This window comes from Lethenteron reissneri, chromosome 29 (genome assembly GCF_015708825.2).
Source record: "Lethenteron reissneri isolate LAM-NWPU_2019-01 chromosome 29, ASM1570882v1, whole genome shotgun sequence".
NCBI lineage: Eukaryota > Metazoa > Chordata > Hyperoartia > Petromyzontiformes > Petromyzontidae > Lethenteron > Lethenteron reissneri.
In genome coordinates, this window is record NC_083807.1 from 3,043,297 (window position 1) to 3,063,716 (window position 20,420).

At 48.1% G+C, this 20,420-nt stretch overlaps 1 protein-coding gene across 1 annotated transcript in view; it reads right to left on the reverse strand.

Annotated features, from left to right (window-relative positions):
- LOC133349156 (potassium voltage-gated channel subfamily KQT member 5-like) overlaps positions 1–20,420 on the reverse strand; it is a 127,989-nt gene that overhangs the window by 13,822 nt on the left and 93,747 nt on the right. Inside the window, exons 2-7 of the mRNA XM_061562397.1 lie at positions 18,042–18,132; positions 16,146–16,272; positions 12,575–12,750; positions 9,188–9,316; positions 7,356–7,466; positions 7,075–7,170 (exon numbers count right to left, since the gene is read on the reverse strand). Of these exons, the coding sequence (XP_061418381.1) occupies positions 7,075–7,170; positions 7,356–7,466; positions 9,188–9,316; positions 12,575–12,750; positions 16,146–16,272; positions 18,042–18,132 (730 nt within the window). The remainder of the gene's footprint in view (positions 1–7,074; positions 7,171–7,355; positions 7,467–9,187; positions 9,317–12,574; positions 12,751–16,145; positions 16,273–18,041; positions 18,133–20,420) is intronic.

The window sequence follows — 20,420 nt, forward strand, 5'->3', positions numbered from 1 at the left end:
CCCACGAAAGCCGGGGCGATGTTGCTCACGATAGAACGCCCATGGAGTAATCTGCAGATAATTTGGCAGCATTGGGATGTTAGCAAAATTCCAGTTATATTGTGTGGGTTTTTTTTTAGCTTTTTAGCTGCGAGATGAAAACGTGGAACCCGGAAGAAATCCGTGCAGAACGCCGGGAGAACGCGCAAACGCCGCCCAGAGGAGGCACCCGAGTCGGGAATCAAACCCAGGCGCTTCTTGCTGTGAGCCACGAGTGTCAGGACTGCACCACTCTGCGGCCCTCAAACATTACTCTTAACGAGCAACGTTTAACCGCAGCCAGCATCGTGATGCAGAATAGGTGTTTTTGGGTGAGGCCATCCTCGGTGGCATGATGTTATCTACCACGCGTGGTATGCAGGAGGTCGGGGGATCGGTCCCGACCCTGACGCCTGCTGTATAATTGAAGTTAGCGCATTCTCCCTGTGGTCGCGTGAACTTCTTGTGACGGGTTCTCCGGTTTTCCCCTTAACATTTAGAAACGTGCGTGTAGACTATATGCATTATTTAGCTGCTATAAATGTCCAAAACACATTCCTGCGTAGGGAGCTGGTAGGAACGTTGGGTTGCTCGGTCAATGGCCAGGGTCAACGGCGGCGTGGTGTATTCCGCAAATATGGCCGACTGTGAGGGCGGGCACAAGCCGGCGTGAGTAGGTTAAACGTTGAGTTGTATAAGGGCACCAAGGGGTGACCAGCCCCTTCCCACCCAGCCCCACCCCTCCCACCTCCCACCCAGCCCCACCCTCCCCATCTAGCCCCTCCCCACCCTCCCCTCCCCACCCAGCCCCTCCCCACGCTGAAACATGGATCCTAACTGATGGTCGGTCTCAGATCTCTGGCCCATGAGCAATCCGGCCACCCCCCCGCCACCGACCCACTTGTCCCCCAATTGGAATCTATTTATTTTTTGGTGCCGCATTTATCCTTGTTTGGGAGGCCATTACCGAGAAAACGGCGTTGTCGTTGGAACGATTCTGCTGCAAAAAACTTTGCCAGAGGCGTGAAACAATCTGGGTGGGCAGATTCCTTCGCTCAAGGGAAATGCCTAAGGTTCAGACAGCCAAATCAAGGGGGCCTAATGAGACAAATTAACTAAAGCTTGTGGTCATATTAAACGGACTGATCAAGTGCGGGTGAATCACTCCCTTTGCTATTTGCTCTCGCTAATGCAATGAATATCTCAGTTTTAATTCCAAAACATCCGGAGGCGCCCGGGTGACTCAAGGGTTTGAGTGCTGAGCCGGCATTGCTGAGGTCCTGAGGCTCAAAGCTGGGTTCAAAGCTGCGCTTGAGAAAATTGGGTTCTCAAATGTTGAGTGAATGGTTTCAGTCCAGTCTATAAAAAAAAAACGATAAACAATTTTTTTTTTATTTTACCAAGTAAGGCCCAATGAGCTATATAGATATTTTTCAGAAGCGACCTGGCCACAAATGATAGCTCAACGAAGTGGCTTGTCGCGTGCAAATGTATCGCAGCCAAATACTCTTAAACGCGCGTTGACTCTAACTGTGGAGGGCAAAACCGGAGAACCCGGAGAAAAATCCACGCGACCACGGGGAGAAAATACAAACTCCCAATATATACAGCCGTCAGGGTCGGGATCGAACCCACGTACCTGCTGAATACCAGGCGAGGGAGTCACCTCAGATTAGCGCAATTAGCTACGTATGGTGCAAAATAAGTTCAACATACATGAACACCTCGCCACAGTGGTGATTGGAAGCTCAAAATGTCATATTAAATGCATATTTCACTTTATTTATTAAAATTCCAGCTCTGATGTTTACATTTTTAATGACCTTAAATTTGATTGACACGTGATGAACAATCGTCGTTGGCGACGGGACGCAAACAGGGAGTACGTCCGCCACAGAGATGGAGCGATGAGATCAGCTCCTGTACAGGTTCGAGGTCGAGTGTTACATCGGTGAGTCATGAGAGGTGGCGACAACTTGGGTATGCCTTCATCCAGCAGTGGATTGACCATGACCGATGGTGATGAACCTAGAAATCCGACTATTGTCCCATCGCACACTCTCTACAATGTGACCCTTCTGCCGGCACGCATTACTCTAGTAATGCCAGAGATGTTCTCCCTGTGGGGGAAAAAAAATGTGCCCATCAAACCACTCTCCGACCAACATTGGTCAGACATTTCAAGAAACCACATCCTCCGGAAAGATAATAGTATATTCCACCCAAAGACTTACTCAATTTAAATTCCGACACGGAAGCTCGTCACCGTACAGGACCTTCAGTGAACTACCCAACAATAACATTTAGACCAGACAAGCTTGACTCTCTAACACACCATCACTCGATATCTACTTACTCGACAGCACCACATTTTTGTATGAAACTAACGTCCTACCGCTCAACTTCGTGATCTTACATGGCCAGAGAGATCACTCAAAGCCATCGTCTATTTTCATCCCCTCTGTAATTCCAGTTAAAAAAACATATATGACAGTACAGTATTTAGAATGTGTTTGTTTAACTCATGGCACAGTGTGCTCACCACTACACTACTGTACAATGTATTTAGTTTGACTCGGAGACTTGCGGTCACAAAATGGTCTCCAAGAAGAAATTTATTTTGTGCTTCTGTCATTAGACATTACCTATCATCCTCCTGATTGTTCAATGTGTGTGTACGTGGCATTTAAAAAAAATATAGATTGAAAACTCATTTCCTTAGAAGTGCTTTTTGTGTTTAGTGTGTTGTCCTTCCCCCGCACCTCCGATTATCACGGTTGGCTACGAACGGTGCGAAAGAAGTTCAACATACATACGTACATTGTTGAATGCGTGTGTGTGTGTACGCGTCATTCCGTGTGTGTTATGTACGTGTCAATAAACAGCCTGGACACCCGTACAAATGACATATCCAGGTGAAAAATATGAATTTAAAATGACAAGCGGGGAAGCATTCCATTTAATGAAACGGCTTTTCTCAAAAATTGATTTAATTTCTTCCATAAATCTGAGGCTCCCTGCGCAAACATTGACACTGGGTGGTGTCTGTACAGACAACGTTGGTTATACAGCAGCCAATCTGGTGCCACTGGTCCCATGGAGGCAATGGAAATGTATTATTAATTTGCTAATGTAAGTGTTTATTTCACCATCTATCGGTCCACACGTCCATCGCTCGTGTGTTTTTTTTGTGTCGGTAATGAACGTGACCCCCACTGGCTCCCCCAGAGAGAGGGCACCTAAGCAGATGCATTTACACAAAGTCGATGTCCAAAATAGCCGGCGCGTGTATTTGCTATGGCGCATATTAAGGTATGACAGCTGAGCAATGGAAATATTTAATCAGGGATGAGAAGATGGGAAAGAAGATCAGCAAATGTTTGACCAACAAACATCCTTTGGCTTGAGGTTGGTGGCAGCATTGTCAGAGCGCATCCTTATGTCCAGCCAGATGCCCTCCTGCAATTTTCAAACAAGTGGCAATGCCCCCAAACCTTTCCCCTGTCGCATTATTTCTCAATGTGTTGTTTGGGCACCTTTTGAAAACGAAAACCCCAGCACTCGGTAAATGTTATATGTGTAAAACAAAATAAAATAATTCTCACGACGTTTCGGCCACAACGCAAGCAAATAATAAAAAGAAAAAATAATAAAATAATTATCACGACGTTGCGGCCACAACGCAAGCAGCCGTCCTCAGGTGAAGAAAAGGTCTGTCGGACGCTGTCTTTCCGACAGACCTGTTCTTCACCTGAGGACGGCTGCTTGCGTTGTGGCCGAAACGTCGTGAGAATGATTTTATTATGTTTTATTTTTATTATTTTATTATTTCCCTTCTACGTGACTTTACCGAAAGAACCAAGCAGATGAATCCCTGCAGTCACGAAAGCTTTAAATCGAAATGTTATATGTGTAGTTACGGAGTCAAGCAGCGCTCCTATGAGCTCCGTGGAACCCTGCAGTCTGCTCTGCAATATTCGCTCTCCGTGACCCCGTCCAAGGTGTCACGCCAACGCAAAGCAATCTCACATCAGCCGCAGAGACGGCAGGGCTGGGGCAGTGACCGCTACACCGGTCGCTTTGCCCTGATTCGTGTTCGCTTCATTGCTGTACATTGTTTTATTTATTTAGCTGCTGTCAATTCGTTGACCCAGATCACTATTGCAAATGAGACTCAGCCCGGTGTTTCGAGTTCTCACCGAGCTTTATTTGAAACTTGCCCACCCCAACAGCCATGTATCATTATTTCACAATCTACTGCCACTGAGTGATGGGAATTTCAAGAGCACTGGGTAGTTGGGATTTCATGAGTTGGGTAGTTGGGATTTAATGAAGTGGGTAGTTGGGATTTCAAGATCACTGGGTAGCTGAGTTTTCATGAGCTGTCTAGTTGGGATTTTACGAGCACTGAAATATTAAGGTTTTGTGAATTGGGTAGTTGACATTTAAAGATCACTGGGTAGTTTGACGTTTCATGAGCTGGGTAGTTGGGATTTCAAGAGCACTGGGTAGTTGAGATTTAATGAGTTGGGTAGCTGAGGTTTCATGAGCTGGGCATTCGGGATTTTACGAGCACTGGGGATTTGAGGTTTCGTGAGCTGGGTAGTTGGGATTTAAAGAGCCTCTTACCAGTGGAAATGTTGTGAGTGCTGAGCAATTTGGTGGGAAATTCATGAGCGCTGGGTAGTTGAGATTTAATGAGTTGGGTAGCTGAGGTTTCATGAGCTGGGTAGTTGGGATTTTACAAGTACTAGGTAGTTGAGATTTCATGAGCTGGGTAGTTGGGATTTAAAGAGCTCTTACCAGTGGAAATGTTGTGAGTGCTGAGCAATTTGGTGGGGAATTCATGAGCGCTGGGTAGTTGAGATTTAATGAGTTGGGTAGCTGAGGTTTCATGAGCTGGGTAGTTGGGATTTTACAAGTACTAGGTAGTTGAGATTTCATGAGCTGGGTAGTTGGGATTTAAAGAGCTCTTACCAGTGGAAATGTTGTGAGTGCTGAGCAATTTGGTGGGGAATTCATGAGCGCTGGGTAGTTGAGATTTAATGAGTTGGGTAGCTGAGGTTTCATGAGCTGGGTAGTTGGGATTTTACAAGTACTAGGTAGTTGAGATTTCATGAGCTGGGTAGTTGGGATTTAAAGAGCTCTTACCAGTGGAAATGTTGTGAGTGCTGAGCAATTTGGTGGGGAATTCATGAGCGCTGGGTAGTTGAGATTTAATGAGTTGGGTAGCTGAGGTTTCATGAGCTGGGTAGTTGGGATTTTACAAGTACTAGGTAGTTGAGATTTCATGAGCTGGGTAGTTGGGATTTAAAGAGCTCTTACCAGTGGAAATGTTGTGAGTGCTGAGCAATTTGGTGGGGAATTCATGAGCGCTGGGTAGTTGAGATTTAATGAGTTGGGTAGCTGAGGTTTCATGAGCTGGGTAGTTGGGATTTTACAAGTACTAGGTAGTTGAGATTTCATGAGCTGGGTAGTTGGGATTTAAAGAGCTCTTACCAGTGGAAATGTTGTGAGTGCTGAGCAATTTGGTGGGGAATTCATGAGCGCTGGGTAGTTGAGATTTAATGAGTTGGGTAGCTGAGGTTTCATGAGCTGGGTAGTTGGGATTTTACAAGTACTAGGTAGTTGAGATTTCATGAGCTGGGTAGTTGGGATTTAAAGAGCTCTTACCAGTGGAAATGTTGTGAGTGCTGAGCAATTTGGTGGGGAATTCATGAGCGCTGGGTAGTTGAGATTTAATGAGTTGGGTAGCTGAGGTTTCATGAGCTGGGTAGTTGGGATTTTACAAGTACTAGGTAGTTGAGATTTCATGAGCTGGGTAGTTGGGATTTAAAGAGCTCTTACCAGTGGAAATGTTGTGAGTGCTGAGCAATTTGGTGGGGAATTCATGAGCGCTGGGTAGTTGAGATTTAATGAGTTGGGTAGCTGAGGTTTCATGAGCTGGGTAGTTGGGATTTTACAAGTACTAGGTAGTTGAGATTTCATGAGCTGGGTAGTTGGGATTTAAAGAGCTCTTACCAGTGGAAATGTTGTGAGTGCTGAGCAATTTGGTGGGGAATTCATGAGCGCTGGGTAGTTGAGATTTAATGAGTTGGGTAGCTGAGGTTTCATGAGCTGGGTAGTTGGGATTTTACAAGTACTAGGTAGTTGAGATTTCATGAGCTGGGTAGTTGGGATTTAAAGAGCTCTTACCAGTGGAAATGTTGTGAGTGCTGAGCAATTTGGTGGGAAATTCATGAGCGCTGGGTAGTTGAGATTTAATGAGTTGGGTAGCTGAGGTTTCATGAGCTGGGTAGTTGGGATTTTACAAGTACTAGGTAGTTGAGATTTCATGAGCTGGGTAGTTGGGATTTAAAGAGCTCTTACCAGTGGAAATGTTGTGAGTGCTGAGCAATTTGGTGGGGAATTCATGAGCGCTGGGTAGTTGAGATTTCATGAGCTGGGTAGTTGGGATTTAAAGAGCCTCTTACCAGTGGAAATGTTGTGAGTGCTGAGCAATTTGGTGGGGAATTCATGAGCGCTGGGTAGTTGAGATTTCATGAGCTGGGTAGTTGGGATTTAAAGAGCTCTTACCAGTGGAAATGTTGTGAGTGCTGAGCAATTTGGTGGGGAATTCATGAGCGCTGGGTAGTTGAGATTTCATGAGCTGGGTAGTTGGGATTTAAAGAGCTCTTACCAGTGGAAATGTTGTGAGTGCTGAGCAATTTGGTGGGGAATTCATGAGCGCTGGGTAGTTGAGATTTCATGAGCTGGGTAGTTGGGATTTAAAGAGCTCTTACCAGTGGAAATGTTGTGAGTGCTGAGCAATTTGGTGGGGAATTCATGAGCGCTGGGTAGTTGAGATTTCATGAGCTGGGTAGTTGGGATTTAAAGAGCTCTTACCAGTGGAAATGTTGTGAGTGCTGAGCAATTTGGTGGGGAATTCATGAGCGCTGGGTAGTTGAGATTTCATGAGCTGGGTAGTTGGGATTTAAAGAGCTCTTACCAGTGGAAATGTTGTGAGTGCTGAGCAATTTGGTGGGGAATTCATGAGCGCTGGGTGGTGACGGGCACCTGCATGAGACGAGCAGCAGGGCAGCGTCGCTTCTCAAAGTGCTTCTGTCGGTGCTGCTCCTGGACCTTGAGGGCAAAGCCCGACCCCAGGATGCCCTGCGCGACACGAGCAGTGGTGACGAACACACGTCAATTATCATTCGTTGTTTTTATAGGCGGAGAAAGCGAGTCACTGAGCGGTACACGCGGCACAACGCGAAAACACATTGGTGGTGGGGGGGGGCACGGTGGGGGGTGGGGGGGCTCGTCCCGTAACACAGACGGATCCGAGCGATGCTCACGGCCGGCAGCGAGAAGAAGGAGACACCGAGGAGGGCGAAGCCGGCAGCAAGCAGGCGGCCGAGCCACGTCTTAGGGGTCTTGTCTCCGTAGCCGATGGTGGTGAGCGTGATCTGCGCGAGGGGGGACACGCGGTTTAGCTTCGACGACTTCCTCCTCGGGCTGTGGATGTCGGTGCACAATCGCAATTGACGCAAATGGATTCAAGCGACCCTCTGCAGCGAACGATGAGACCTAACGGCCGGCAAGGTTCGCATAGGCCTGGCACAAGAGAATAAATAGGCACACCAGCGCCTATGAACCGTAACGCGAACTCCAGTCATCCTCGCAACAGCATTTGGATAGTCATCGAACAAAGACAGTTTTTACCACATCACACGCGTTCAGATGCGCTTCTGCGGCCGTCTGGAAGGCTCTCCCTTCCGATATCAGGAATCGGCTGGAGCTATGCACTTTTAAATCATCCACATTGAGAACTCATTTCTCTAGAGCTGCTTCTTGTTGTGTCTGGTTCGTAGTCCTTCCCCCAAATGCGATTAGCGCATTTGGCTACGTACGGTTACGATAGAAGTTGAACATCCCACGTACATACAGGTCGCGTCCAGTGAAGCGTGGCTACTGCCATCTCCCGAGACGTCCGGCCAGGTGTCGAAACCGGACAGCGCCATCGAGAGCGGCGTTAGAGAGGCCCCCCTCGTGGAGGAGCTTTCCGCCCATGGCGGGGAGCGAGCGACACATTGCCGGGCTGCCCCGTTATCTTTCCCCATGCCGAATTGGCTCGCTGACGTGCGCACGTGACGACAATTATAGATTCAACTGATGCACAGCCCCTGCGTCGACCCGCTGCTGGATGACGGCCACCATCACAGCGCTCGTGTGCACACCACTGCGCCACCATTCCCCCCCCCCTCCCACCACCCATGCGTATACACGTCCCAAGCTGATAAATACAGCTTACGTGCGAATGTGGGGGGGGGGGGGGGAAATGGAGAAACTAAATGACCCTCTCAGCTCTCAAGATAAATAATTTCCATAGTAATTGCAACAATAATGCAAGACACTCTATTATTACGCTCGTCGGCATGGCTATGCGTGATTGCGCGGCTGTGGTGCGGTGGCGAATGCATCGCGCTATGTACCCGGTGACCTTTGGCTCTCTTCACCACCACCACCACCACGGCAAACATCACCGGCGAGCAATATCCCAACGGCCTTTTTGGCATCCTCCCCCTTCGCCAAACCCGCACTGACCGCAGCAGGTGAGGTATGAGCAAATCGCCCGCACGAGCAAAACTGCATGGGTTTGACTCCCGGCCACGGACAACATCAGTGGCGAGTGGTATATGAACTGGTCTTGTTCTCACCCTGACTTTGATCAACGCGCACTAACCAGCGTGGTTAAGTGGAGTCCATCAAACGGCCCCCAAGACGGACGCAGTACGGCAAGGCCTTCGTCCGGGCAGCGAGATTGACAAAAGGGCTGCGGGGCAATTCATTCTACGTAACGATTGCAAGTAAATTAATGGGACAAAACACACACGCGCGCGCTCGCACAATTATCTACGGGCCCGTTTCAGATCTTCCCAAATTAACGGCAGTGGCGTGTGCATTAAATCAGGGCATTCGTCACTTTTTAATCTCTAACTCAGCAAAACAATTACACTGTAACTTGTCCTCTTAATTGAAAATTGATTTTTTTTTAAACATATGTTTCGCTTTTGGAGTCCATCTAACCAGGTGCCCCCCGCCCCACTCCTCCACCTCCTGGTCCAGCACGTGTAGCCTCACTTGGACCACCACCACGACCACCACCACAACCACCACCACCACGTACCGTGCCCCACCACAGCGAGTCGGCGTATGTCCCAAACTGGTCCTGGTTGTCGTCCTTCTCCGCCAGGTAGACGAGGAACGACGAGAAGATGAGCGTGAGGAAGCCGATGTACCAGGCCGTGATGAGCTCCTGGGGGCCGAAGCCGGAAGAGAATTCGCACAACGTGACGCATTGGCAACCTGACCGCTCGCTACTTTTTTAAATCTTTTATATTAAGTTCGCTTGCTTGCGTGCTTGCTTGATTGCTTACGACCGTGCAAATCTTTCGGTCGTTTTTTAACCCACTTCCCGTGATCCAATCGAGCTGACATTTTGCACACAGACTCGTTGTGCGAGACAATTCATATTTAATTACCAATTGTTTAATACTGGCAGACAATCATCTGACCCATAGGTGGCAGCCATCTCAAGCCAGAGGACGAGAGGACTCTAGCCGCCACGCATATAAAGGATTTAGAGTGAAAAACTTTGTTTTTACTGGTTATACTTATTTCAATTCCACCGGCACATCCGAGCCGTGCCAGGGCCAGCCCAGCGTGGCACGGCTCAGAATTAGCCAGGTTATTTTATTTTACCAGGTACGGCCCACTGAGCTATATAGCTCTTTTTTTAGAAGCGACCTGGCCACAAATGGTAGCCCCAAATGAAGCGGCTTGTCACGTGGAAATTGTATAGAAGCCGAATACTCTGAGCACACATGGATTTTAAATGTGGAGGGAAAAAACCGGAGGGAATGGAGAAAAATCCACGCGACCACGTGGAGAGAGAGAGAGAGACCATGCAAACTCCAAATATACAGCAGGCGCCAGGGTCGTGATCGAACCCACGACTTCCTGCACATCCACCGAGGAGATGGAGCGATGAAATCAGTTCGTGCGCAGGCGCTGAGATTGTAAGGGTTGGTGGTGGCAGCTTCGGCAGGCAATCATCCAGCGGTGGAATAACCCACGGCTGATGATTTTGATGATGTTGTTATTTTTTTTTATCAACCCTACCATCAAACTGCCGTCAAATGATGAATCTTTAATCGTAATGGATCGCATCTTCATGGACACGCCGTTCGTGGAAACGAAGTAAAAACATTCGTCGCGCACGAAGATCAAACGCGATCGCCTAGGGTTCTGCAGCGCCCGTCGCACGGGCGGAAAAAAATGCCCTCCGAGTGTTTCCCAATTGAAAGAAGATCGCTTCTCTGCGACGCACGGAACGCCGCGAATAAATAAACGCCGTCACGGCGTTGTCGCGAGGAGACGCGGCTGGTGACGTCCTCTTTCTTAAATGTTTACAAAAATGTTTGGAGTCTGCGTTACGTCCTCGGGCGCAGCTTTTTGAATTGGGCAAGAAATAATAATAAAAATTATTAAAGAGAGGGCTTTAATTACATTTTAAATTTGCTCACTTTGCTAACGCTTCCGTTAAAAAGGGAAGGATTGGTTTTTTTTTTTAAGTGCATCCGTGGGTGCAAAGGTGCGCTTATTAGCTCCGCTCGTGGGTACATGCAGGCTCCCGAAAAGGACGGTGAATCAGAGAAACATTTACATCTAAATTGAAATTCCCTTCGGTGTCATTTAAACTGTGAGGGTGATAATGCTTACGGGGCAGGTGCCATCATCGTTCTCAAGACAGAAATTTGAAAAAAATCATCCCTAAATTATTCTCTTTTTAAAGTTTTGAAAAGTGCACCGGAGATGTGGTGAAACGTTCCTGACTGTATAATGATCGAAACGCTGCTGCAGTACCTTTGATGAGATGTTACATGATTAATGCTTTCGTTGCATTTCTCTCAGGATAAACTAAAAATAAAAATTGATTGGTGAATCTCCAGAAAACTGTTGACCCAAAAGTTAAAACTATAAACGAAAACTATTTTTTTTATTTTACCAGATAAGTTCCACTGAGCTATGTAGCTCTTTTTTATAAGCGACCTGGCCACAAATGATAGCTCAAAGAAGTGGCTTATTCTTGACTTAAAGCTTTCGTGACTGCAGGAATTTATAGTCACGTAGATAGCATAAAAAACAAGTGGCTTACTGCGTGGAAATTTACAGCGGCCAAATACTCCAAACGCACGTTTCTTAATGTGGAGGGAAAAAAACGGAGGACCCGGAGAAAAATCCACGCGGGAGAACATGCGAGCTCCAAATATACAGCAGCAGGCATTGGGGTCTGGATCAAACCCACGACCTCCTGCATACCAGGCGAGGTAGAGTTAATTTAGTGTGTTCTTTCTCCCTCTTCCCTAATGTTCAGGCTTGCGTAGTTGACCACGCGTCGCCGCACTCATTGACATGTTAATTTTTTCTCTAACCCCTCCCTCTCTCCGCCCCCGCCCCCCTCTGTCTATTTAAGGCCTCGCCACAGAGACGATTTCCCTCTCTGTGCCTGTGTTACTCTCTCTATGTATCTTGGTGATATCTGTCTGCTTATATGTCTGTCTATAGTTTTCTGGTTAGATTTTTGTTGCTATTTCATTTATACCTGATGATGATTGCTTGTGTTGCAATCGAAAATCGTATGCTATTATTTAATTTATTATTTTTTCTTTATACGTGACTTTACCGAAAGAACCAAAGAGTAATTCCTGCAGTCATGAAAGCTCCAAATTTAAGATAGAGTTAGCATCTCGGCCACTGCGGCGCCCCAGTTAGGATATATGAGAAACCGAATGCAGTGGCAATTCATGGCTCAGGGCGCGAGGAGACCCGCCTCGGGTTTTACAATCTCGGGTGACACGTGCTCGTGGATTCACAATGGCGCCTCACATATCGACCCATGGACCGACAACAGAGACCCGTACGACCACTTGCATAGAGACCCAAAGGCCCTAATTCTAGATTTGAAGCTTTCGTGACTGCAAGGATTCATACTCTTAGGTTTTTTCGGTAAAGTCACCGTGTAGGTAAAAAATTAAAATAAATAATGAAAATAATTGAAATTATAATAATATTAAAATAATAAATCACGACGTTTCAGAGGCAACACAAGTCTCCGTCATCAGGTGGGACCGTCACAGCTAAATTTACTGTATTTACCCTTGATACAGTAAATCTAGCTGTGACGGTCCCACCTGATGACGGAGACTTGTGTTGCCTCCAAAACGTCGTGATATATTATTTTATTTCTATTGTTTTTATTTTATTATATATTTTTACCTACGTGACTTTACCAACAAAACCTAAGAGTATGAACCCAAATGCCCTGTCGACTGTGTCGCAGTGGCATTACAAAGCGACTCCGTTGGCTGCCCCCCATTGGCTTCTCCGTCCGCTACCCACACCGGCTGCCCCCATTGGCATTCCACGTTTCTTGCTCGCGTCGGCTACCAACGTCAGCCCCCCACCTCCCCCTAGTGCCCCCCTCTCCATACCAACCCCCCCCCCCCCACACCTTGCTGTGCTCGAAGACGACGGAGCGTAGCAGCTGCCAGGTCCATCCGCGGCGGTCCATGCGGACCATGCGCAGGATCTGCAGGAAGCGCAGGCCCCGCATCGCCGACGTGGCGAGGACGTTGCCCTGCGTGCCGGCCGCGATCACGGCCAGCGATGCCACCAGCACGATGCTGTCTGTCGACCCACGAGATCGCCCCCCCGCCCCGCACGACACACAGAGACGCGAGCACGCGCAGACCCACGCGCAGGGTTAACGCGCGACCGGCGACTGTCAGTGGCCAAGATTGCGTGGGCTTTGCGGATGGGCCGTGCTCGCGCAAACGAAAATGAAATGAGGTGAAGTCGCCCGACGCACGCACGCGTTTCGCCACTTGGCTGCTCCTCGCTCGCGAGGGGTCACGCGGTGACCGCGTGACCGTGGTGACCGCGCGCTTGTTTGGCGAGTAAAATGGACAGAACGAGGGTGTTCACCCTCGTTCTGTCAGTAAACGTCGCACGTTTTCCGTAACCTAATTCACGGTCGCTCCGTATTCCCCATGTCTTTTTTTTGTTCTATACCTGGGCTAACGTCCCCTCTATTATCCCGCGGAGCTGACAGCTGGTCGTACGTTTGGCATTGCTTTAACATGCTGTCAGGGGCCACGTATCATCGTCATCGTCCTCATTTGCCCGTGCCACTGCAATCCCTCATTCCTGCCCGTGAATTCACCCCTTCGCTCCACACGTTCGCGGCGATCGTGCCAATGAAGATCACACTGAGCTGCCATTCTCAGCCATCGGCCATCAGTCCTTGAAGCTATGTACGTTGAACTTCTTTTGCAGCGTACGTAGCCAACCACGCTAATCGGTGGTGCGGGGGAGAGAACAACAAACTAAACACAAAAAGCAGATTTAAAAAATAGTTTTCAATTCAGATGTAATAGTGCATAGCTCCAGTGGCTTCCTAAAACCAGAATGAAGAGCGTTCCAGACGGCCACAAAAGCTATGTGTCCTGCCCAAGCCCACTAACTCTGCATTTGTTTCGATTTAAAGCTTTCGTGACGGCAGGGATTCATCTTCTTGGTTCTTTCGGTAAAGTCACGTAGAAGGGAAATAATAAAATAATAAAAATAAAACATAATAAAATAATATAAAATAATATAATATTTGTTCCCTGGTCTACCTATTTGCCTTTCTTTCTCGATGCAATTCTGGGCACACTTATCCCCACGCTACTCTGCGCACTTGCCAGTCTTTGTTTATTTTCATATGTCAATGTTTGTGATTTCTGTTCACGCGTCACCGATTGAAAACTCTCTTCATCAGCGTGTGGATATGGAAGAGCTACAGACGGAATGCGATGTGTGTCGTTATGAACGCACGCACGGACCCATCGCCGTCCTACACGAGTGACCTTTGCCGTCTGTTCCCTTCCTCTAGGGGACATCGCATCCCTTCGCAAGAGTGGGCCACTGTGGGACATTTCACACGGACGGACGGGTCGACAAATTGATGATGGATGGATGGGTGAGCGAATTGATTTCGCTCGGCTATTTGTTGAATTAGAGATGCGTGTAAATAATGCCCCGTGAATATGTAAGCCGATGAGTGAATGAAGCAAATGTAAAAATAGCTCCCCTGCAAACCGAATGAGCCTAATTAAGTGCAAGTGTGCGGTAAAAAGGGATTTTAAAACAAAATCTTTTTGCCAAGTTAACAGCTGAAAACGCTTGTGTGCGCATTCATTGCGCAAATATTTCCATGTCCATCAAGGCACAACATTTTCACGAATGTTATTTACCCTGGGAAAGGAGTGGTGGCGCAGCGGTGAGCGCACAGCACCGGCCCTGTTTTGTCTCCCCAATTATTATTTTTTTACCAAGGAAAGCCTCACCGAGTCGTCCCGTGGCATCAGGGTACCCGCCACGGAATTCCATTCACGGGAGTTTAGCTGCACGATGGGGCGGGGGAAGGTGGGTGGGAGAACTCGGAGAAAACCCACCACGCGCACGAAACGGTGACACCTATCACGGTCGTGTGGCGCACGTCTCATTGATATGGTTATGAGACGTGTCCCGAAGAAAGAAAGTAAAAAACAAAAAAACGAAAGCAGTAGCACTTTTTACGACGGCGCGCACCAAGTTTTCCGCAGCATATCATCATCAGCGCGAGATTCTTCCATAACATCTTTGCGCACTGACCGGCGATGTTGTTTTTTGTTTACGGTGTCTCCGCAGGGCCCAGTTATTTATATAGACGGTTCTAGAGGTGGATTCGGGGTTGCCGACTGTCCTGGCTTTCCCAGGACCATCCTCACTTTGAGGTAGCCATGGCGGGGAATCTGGATTGTCTCCAAAAGCCCGGCTTCTTTTGTTGTTGTCGCTTGCGTATTAATGCGTCGCCCAGCACGGCACATTCATCACGTGCAGTTCTTTCCTCATTCACGACCGCGAGATCTTCTGCTTCCCGCAATATTTTTAATTTTGTGTTTTATTTCGTTGTCCTTCTCCCCCCCCCGCCCCCGAACCTCCGACTAGCACGATTGTCTACGGACGGTGCGAAAGAAGTTCAACAAAACGTACCGTACAAGAAACGTCCCGGTATTTTTTGCACCTCAGACGGTGGCAACCGTGAGTCGAGCACGACGCCGTATAACGTCCTATTGGTATGCGCCGCCGCACATTCCGTTTGGAAAAGTAGGTCAAGAGAAAGGAGGACGTCAAATAAAAAAAAATCAAGTCATTTTAGCGCTCGTGTAAATTTAATGAATTTGCTTTTAGCAGGAAAAGTTGGGGGAAACAATGACGAAATATGCTGCACGATTCAGAGCCGGCAACTGCCTTCCTCACAAAACGAATTCGTGATCGATGTCTTGAGCCAATTGCGTGGGCCTCCGCCAGTGTTTACATTTCAGGGGAACATCTTGGCATGCTGGTTCTCCCACAGTGGCGTCCGTCTTTGTGCCACGGTGACAATCTCAACATCGGAGCGTCGATAATCCTCGCTGCGCTGTCCTCACTGGCGCCACCAATCCAGATGCCCGACGCGACGGCACCGGCCCCTCGGCACCACGTGGCTCGCTCGTGCCAGTGCCCAGTGAAGAACTCGACAAACTGCAGGATAACTCCTCCCCTTACCTCCATGTGGCAGTAAATTTGATCGTGGCTGATGATGCTCGTGATTGATCATGATGATGACGACGATGATGATAGCGATTGAGATTAATTCGTGCGTGTCTGTGTAGTGGTTAGCGCGCTGCACTAAGGACCCGGCGACCCGAGTTTGATTCCCAATCACAGCCAACGACACCAAGTTACAATTATCTGAAGTGGTCCTGGGCCTCCCCTAGGTTAACTCAGCCTCAAAATGAGAACCTGGTGCGGTGTGTTAAAAAAAAACATCGGCAGTGGGGAGACAAAGGCGGTCGGGGGTAGTGCTGGCCCCACCCACCCCCTCGTGTACCGTGCCGGGCCTTCATAGGTGCTCGCTAACAGCACTCGCCCCAACAGTCTGTTAAGGCGATGCGGAGGGATCATTGTCCGTGTGTTTGTGTGTCACCGTGGCCGTTGGCCGGAGCGAGCAAATTCACCGATGATGCAGAAGGGGCGCAGGGCGAAGCGGAGTCGGCCTTTCCAGCCCCTGAAGCGGCAGCAGCAACCGGCCGCCCAGAAGCGCACAAAGTATTCCACGCTGAACACGGCCATCATGACCACCTCCTGCGCGCGTGCACGAGAGAGAGTTTCAAGTTTCATTGATTAGGTATAGCCCTGTGAGCCATTCGGCATCTTGAATCGGGTGCAACCGCAACAAGCAAAAAAACAAAGACATGAACAAGAAAACATCTTAAAGTGATATTCTTAGGTTTTTTCGGTAAAGTCACGTAGGTGAAAATTTTCAATTAATGAAAGGAAAATATATATAAAATAAATATCACGACGTTTCGGAGGCAACACAAGCTTCCGTCTTCAGGTGGAACCGTCACAGCACGATAGCTGATACAGCTGATACAGCTGTCGTGCTGTAACGATTCCACCTGAATACGGAAGCTTGTGTTGCCTCCGAAACGTCGTGATTTAATTTTTATTTTACTTTAATTAATTTAAATTTTTCACCTACGTGACTTCACCGAAAAAACCTAAGAATATGAATCCTTTCAGTCACGAAAGCTTCAAATCTAGAATCTTAAAGTGACTATGTGCAAACAGAAAATCCGAGAAAAGACAGCAAAATATTGCAGAAAAAGCACCGTACACCAGCACCGTACACCAGAGAAGGAGGGAGGGATGCACAGAGGCGGACGGGAAAGGCGGTACCTCCCTCACGCTGTGTAGCCGCACCGCTAATGGTCGGCTTGCGCTGTGCGCAGTTGTTTGCTCGAGAGAGAACGACTCACAGAGGTAGTTGAGATGAGTGGGAAGGCGGCCACGCGACGACCCGGCACCAACAACCACCTAAGCTCTGTGGCGGTCCGCTACATATTAGAATTATTTCGGTGTTTTCGGCCAATTATTGTGAGGATGCAACACTCGATCGCGTACATGAAGAGACGACAAGATGATAATCGTTCTCATTTTGCTGAATTGCCTTCCGGCAAGCCGTGGTCATATTTGTGTACACAATGGCGAGATCTTAAATACCTCGCTTAGTATACAGGAGGTCATGGGTTCGATCCCGACCATGCCGCCTGCTGTATTTTCTGAGTTTGCGGTGTCTCTCTCTCTCTCCCCGTGGTCGCGTAGATTTTTCTCCGGGTCCTCAAGTGTTTCCCTCCACATTTTGAAACGTGCGTTTAGACTATTTGTCTGCAATACATTTACACGTGACAAGCCACTTTGCTGGGCTCTCACTTGTGGTGGCCAGGTCGCTTCTGAAAAAGTGATAGATATAATTAATGCTCAGTAGGCCTTACCTAGTAATATGAAAATAGTTAGTGATTCATCTTCTTGGTTCTTTCGGTAAAGTCACGTAGAAGAGAAATAATAAAATAAGACGCTGTCTTTCCGACAGACCTGTTCTTCACCTGAGGACGGCTGCTTGCGTTGTGGCCGAAACGTCGTGAGAATTGTATTTTATTATATTTTATTATTTCCCTTCTACGTGACTTTACCGAAAGAACCAAGAAGATGAATCCCTGCAGTCATGAAAGCTTTAAATCGAAAGTTAGTGTTAAATCGAAAGTTAGTGTTTCGATTTAAAGCTTTCGTGACTGCAGGGATTCATCTTCTTGGTTCTTTCGGTAAAGTCACGTAGAAGGGAAGTAATAAAATAATAAAAATAAAACATAATAAAACAATTCTCACGACGTTTCGGCCACAACGCAAGCAGCCGTCCTCAGGTGAAAACCAGGTCTGTCGAGGCGACAGCGTCTGAATGAAAGTTAGTGATTCACCAACCCTCCCTGCCTCTGGGAGCGCTCGAATACTGGCAGCCACGTGGCACGACAGCGGGAAACTGGGGGAGGCACGAATACCGGAGGTCACCGCACCACGATGAGAAGGCCCCGGGTGGACGCCTCGTGGTAGCCGGGGATTGTGGAGAACACGGAGAGGACGAGGCAGTTGAAGACGAGCAGGAACCTGCACTCCGCAGCACGCGAGAGAGGGAATTCTTAAACCTTCTTGCATATCATTGGAACCTCATTTGCCAGTAAAAAATATGATAATTGGTTTTTTTACCCTTCTCTCTGGCAACAAAACTGACACCTTTTTTTACGAGGAGTCATGTTTGCATAGACCACAATACCTGCAGTCATAATGCAAACAAAAAACATAACTCTGATAATGTATGCACTGTCCTTGAAGTTGATTGGTCCACACCCGAGACAGCTTTCCTTAGAGCATAGTCTCACATCGTGTTGGACCAGATGACGCCAAAAGGCGCACAACTCAAAGACAATGCACGATCAGAGTATGAGAGCTCGGGTAAGCATTTACACCATTGGAACCTCATTTGCCAGTAAAAAATATGATAATTGTTTTTTTACCCTTCTATCTGGCAACAAAACTGACACCTGTTTTACAAGGAGTCATGTTTGCATAGACCACAATACCTGCAGTCATAATGCAAACAAAAAACATAACTCTGATAATGTATGCACTGTCCTTGAAGTTGATTGGTCCACACCCGAGACAGCTTTCCTTAGAGCCTAGTCTCACATGGTGTTGGACCAGATGACGACAAAAGGCGCACAACTCAAAGACAATGCACCATCAGAGTATGTTAGCTCGGGGCAAAGCATTTACACCATTGCATACTTGGACGGAACGATGGACGGACGTGCGATTAGCACAGATGGCTACGTATTACGCGAAAGACGTTCAACATACATACATGCGTACATTCAGAGCACACGTGAGTTCAGGGGCATTTCGTATACAAATGGGTGTTTCTGTCTTTCCACCACTGCATCTGATCCTAGGGGCTGGCTGTCTCCAGTCGCCCAATGAACGCTATTTTACAAACCTCCACCACAGAGGTCGATCCTGACGCTTCTGGTTTTTGGCCGTCGGCTAGTCCACTCAGCTACACATTATCATAACCACGCTTCTCCTAGCTTGTGCCGAGTCCATTTAGCCCCCTTTATCCGGCGAAAGAGCAGCTCTTTTGCACTGTGGCGGCCGAGTGTGCAGGAGGAGCTTGCTGATGGGGCTATGCCGAGATCTTTCAATGGTCATCATACAATGCACTCTGCTTCAATCCATCAATCCAGGATGGATCAAAGACAGCCTGAATGTCCCAAGTCAATGCAGGACACATAACCCGTAATCGATAAAGGCCAATATTCCCCATATAGCCTTAAGTGCTATTTGCGAGCACCTAATGCCGGCACAGGCTAGGTAGCCAGCATAACGCCCGACCGCCTTTGTCACCCCAATGCTGATGTTATAATACTCGATTAAGGCTGAGTCAACCTACACGCGGCCCTAGCCCGGTTGAGATATTCGCCATCGACGTTGGCGGTGAGCGGGAATCGAACTCGGGTTGCCGGGTTCACAGCGCAGCGGCGCGCCGACTGCTGCGCCACCGCTCGCGAGCGCCACCGCGCTCACTAGCTGGTCACCACGAGCTCCACGGGCTATGAAGACCAACGCGCTTGTCATCGCAAATCCCGGCGTCAAGAGGCACGGTGCCAAGTGAGCGTAATTGAGGGCAAGCGTTTATCCTGCCCCCAACCCCCTTCCTTACCCCACCCCCAACCGCGGCGCACGCGTGGTCAGGATCCGTCCACGAGACAGTCACTTCACGTGGTGGCCGAGGGATGAACGAATTACATTTGTTGGGCACAGAAGAAGCCCGCGGTAGCAAGGGGGAGGGGGGGTGTAAATTGATGTGATTTTTTCTTCACTACTGCTGACTGAGCACATGGGGTCCAAAGGGCTAAACAACAACAACAACAGAAATTCCAGACGGCCGGCAACAAGCAGCGTGGGTAAAGTCGTAATACTCTTATATCAGCGCACAACTTTATCTGTGATGAACGCTGCACTTTCCGTCGATTTCATGCAGGGGGCGCTGCAAACCTACGCGCGCCCTGCATGAACCACGGAGGCGCAGTGACAGACGTTCGATTATGTTGGAATCGATCTGCAGATGGCGGTCTTCTGTCGCCTTATCTCGATCCCGCAATCCCAAACAGGTGAAAGTCCGCATCGAACCCAACCCCCGGCAAGGCCATCTACTTAACGACGAGAAAAAATTCACACGAAATGTCGTTTTCAATTAAGTCTTCCAGATGTAAAATGAAGAAAGCTTTTAATTAAGTAATAAAATTATCTAATTCAAAACATAATACAATTCAAAGATGTTTTAAAACTTAAAAACGGAGCATCGGGTGCTTGCGTGAATGCGTCGTTCGTGTGCAATT